The sequence below is a fragment of the Cryptomeria japonica genome, chromosome 6, assembly GCF_030272615.1.
Source record: "Cryptomeria japonica chromosome 6, Sugi_1.0, whole genome shotgun sequence".
Taxonomy (NCBI): Eukaryota; Viridiplantae; Streptophyta; class Pinopsida; order Cupressales; family Cupressaceae; genus Cryptomeria; species Cryptomeria japonica.
Genome location: NC_081410.1, coordinates 513,728,060 through 513,731,619, shown reverse-complemented (window position 1 = coordinate 513,731,619; position 3,560 = coordinate 513,728,060). Strand labels below are relative to the sequence as shown.

The window sequence follows — 3,560 nt, the reverse complement described above, 5'->3', positions numbered from 1 at the left end:
GTCCAGTGGTCAAATGACCATTCGCCTTCTCTTAACTCTCGGTTTCACAGCTGAATGTGAATGTATAAATAAATGTGTACAGTCTTGTATTTATTATCAATTAATAGAAGTGTATTCCCTCTTTGAAAATAGACACAGCCTATGTAATGAACCACTATAATTTGTATTGCATTTCGTGCTATTTTCTTTCTATTATTTTATATTCATTATTATATTATTTCTCTACTCATTTAAGTTAACATGTGCAACCTCCTCTGCACACGGATATGGGCTTCACAATATTGCCCTGGCTCTAATGTGGGCTTCGCACCTGTGCTCTGATACCACTTTGTCAGTGGGTAGAGACAAATACATTAAAACAGTAAAATAAGATGTTTGTGTGCTACTGCACAATAATCAAATTCATTCACATCGATTCTATTCCAATTATTTACATGAGCCTCTTATATAGAGGTCTTTGGATACAAAATGGAAGATTCTAGAATGAACTGACCTATATAGAAAGTTCCTAATCTGATAGAAATTACCAGAACATCTAGAACATTCTAACACTATGGAGTCGATGTTTGGCGTGGTTTTCTTGTGTCCTGAGGAGGATTTAGATACTCATCTAAATCACTTATTCAAAACCAATGACAAGGCGGAGACTGTGAATCCATTTGTGCAGGTGATTGGGAAGGCATTGTGGAGCGATGGCCACGTCCATGATGGTATTGTGTTTCAGACCTTTTACAATAATACCATTCAGATTATGGGGCGGACCTCATCAGGGAAGTTTCCTGACAGGGTGAAACAGCCAATCATGGAAGAGATAAACGAAATGGAGGTTTTCCCGGATTTCGCCCTCATTGCAAGGATCTTTGATCTAGCGGCTGCTAAGAGGATGTCTGTGAAATAGGCGTTGGTGAAGGGCTTGACCAAAATTTCTAGGGAACTTTTGGTTGGTTTATAGGATAATATGGTGATTTGTTTTCTCACGTCAAGGTTGAACAGATTTATGAATTTTCCTCTGGCATGTCGTATCTGATTAACTGCATGATTTGAGTTCAATTTTAGTTTTGTAATTATTTTTTATTTTGATTTTAAGATAACAGGAATTACACCTTTGGCCACGGCTGACCTATAGATATATATACACAAACAAATATATCTTAAAATTTATTAGTGGACATTATCTTAAAATTATTATCAATTTTATGAAAGTAAAAATATAGGTTAAAATATTAAGTAGAACATTTCATTTAAACAACAAAGTAAAACATACTATTGTGCTATTACTTTTTTTAACAAAAAAATATCATATGATGAATTTTCAATAAAAATTTGAAAAGTTGAGTATGACTATACTAAACATATGGGAATATATATATGCACAGCTAAAAAGCATTTTTTTATAAAAGATAAAAAGAAGTTTTGAAAGGCCACAAACCTTATACAAAACTAATAAAAAGTATAACTATAATGACCATCATATAACAAATAACCCATGGGCTAGAAGCAACCAAGAACACTCACATAACAATTGAAGAAGAGAAACAACAACGAAAGATCAAGTGACTCAACGTAGTTTGAAACTAAACCAATCCAAAGAGTTCTAAGAACTACTAATTGTCTCTCCCATAAAAAAGTGATGAATTTACGATTCCTTGAAATGATGATGGTAATTTATTTATATAATAATAATATAGTTTTGATCAAAACCTTAAATATTGAACTATACTGATTTAGATTTTGGAAACTTCAATAATGGTTTGAATAGATGGCAATTTGAAGATGGTGTAGCTTTTGAAACCAGCTTTGCTAATAATTTGTTTAAATTCCATCTCTGATCGCTCCTTTCCACCAGTACAAAATAGCATCATTCCCATATCAAATTCTAGTCCCACACCCCTTTGAAGTTCTTCTTTGTTATCTTCCTCTCTTTTCCCTTCAACAATAAGGGCATCAACGATTATGACTTTTCCATTTTTTGGTATAGCCTCATAACACCTTTTCAACACTCTGACACAATCATCATCATTCCAATCGTGCAAAACCCACTGCAATAACATTTTCAATTGAATTTAAATTACCCTTTAAAAATTATATATTTGACACAAATATAACCTAAGATTATATACCTTCATCAAGATTGCATCAGCTGATGGAATATGTTCAAACATATTGCCACTCACATGTTGTACTCCTACAATGTTAAACACCAACCCACATTAGCTTATTGTACTCATATAATGTTAGGAACTAGACCATATTAGCTTACTGTCATTTTGATACACAAAATATTATATTAATGAACAATAATTTTTCATAATTATATGTGTTAATACACATGAGAAAAGAACAATTTATTACAAATTTTAAAATTCACACATTTATATAAAAAAGATTATTAATTTTGTAATTAAAACAAAACTAAAACGACCTAAGACTAGTTAAGCGTACAGAGTTAGTAGGTTCTTGAGAATAGCACATCTACTCTTATAAGACTGTTCATCCATTTAAAAACTTAAACTGAGCAAGATCAACCTTACCAGCGACCGGAGGTGCAGAAGCAATGACATGAGGCAAGTCAAAATTAATTCCTCTGATGTGTTTGTAATTCTCCACAATATTGGACAAGGCAGAGCCCAAACCTCCCCCAACATCAACCAAAGAATTTATCTTCTTAAATCCCTCCTCATAAATCTTCACAACACTAGACATGACAGCACGACTGTCACAAGACATGGCCTCGTTGAATGTCTTGTTTGTTTCAGGATTCTTTGCAACGTAGTCCCAAAAACTCATACCAAAAGCCTTATCGAAGGCACCGCGGCCTTCTAACACAGACTCATGCAGATGAAGCCATCCCTTGAGGGTACTATCATTGTTGAATGCCAACAAATATGGAACATAGTTTTGCACTGACACACCTCCTTTTCTTGTTTCCTTAACAAGTAATTTAGAAAGGCCTGTAAGGCCATATTTAGTCTGCCTGAAGTCCTCCTGGTGTGGGATCTCAATAAAGACTTCCTGGGAGGCTAGAAATCTCAGAAGACGAAACAGATATTCTATGTGAGGTGGGCTATCAGTAGATGCTGAAATACTAGCAGCGATTTCTTCTAGGGTAAGAGAGCCTGACGCCTCAGCAATTATGTCCGGAATATTCAGCAAAACAGCAGCTCTGAGAGCCATGGGCTTAGCTGCGCCCAGCATTATGTCATACAGTTTTAGCTTCTCGATCTGGGCTTCTTGTTCAGAAACCTGGGGAATTGCAACTGTAGGTGGAGGAGCCATTGAGAAGCAAGTAAAACTATACAATGTATTGTTTGAATCAAAACGTAATGTAGTTCACAAATGAGAATGAGAACAACTATTTATAATAGTAACAGTTAGAATTTGTAAAATATATTCAAGGTATCTAAATCAAATAAACCCTCAAACAATTTACTCATCTTGAATGTCTCTCAAAAAATCTGTTCATGATATTCAACTAAGGTATACGTCATTCAATATATTTATGAATTAAGGCATACTTCAATGAGTCAAGTACGTTTTACCAAATCTGTGCGCCTGGAAAC

General features: G+C 34.4%; 1 protein-coding gene across 1 annotated transcript; it reads right to left on the bottom strand.

Annotated features, from left to right (window-relative positions):
• Window positions 1-1,724: 1,724 nt before the first annotated feature.
• On the bottom strand, window positions 1,725-3,331 carry LOC131067902 ((R,S)-reticuline 7-O-methyltransferase-like). Its single transcript, XM_058003066.2, has 3 exons — window positions 2,532-3,331; window positions 2,121-2,185; window positions 1,725-2,039 (listed from the first exon to the last, which is right to left on the bottom strand). Exons 1-3 carry the CDS (start codon window positions 3,274-3,276, stop codon window positions 1,725-1,727), a joined length of 1,125 nt encoding a protein of 374 aa, XP_057859049.1. The 5' UTR covers window positions 3,277-3,331.
• Between the last annotated feature and the right edge of the window lie 229 nt (window positions 3,332-3,560).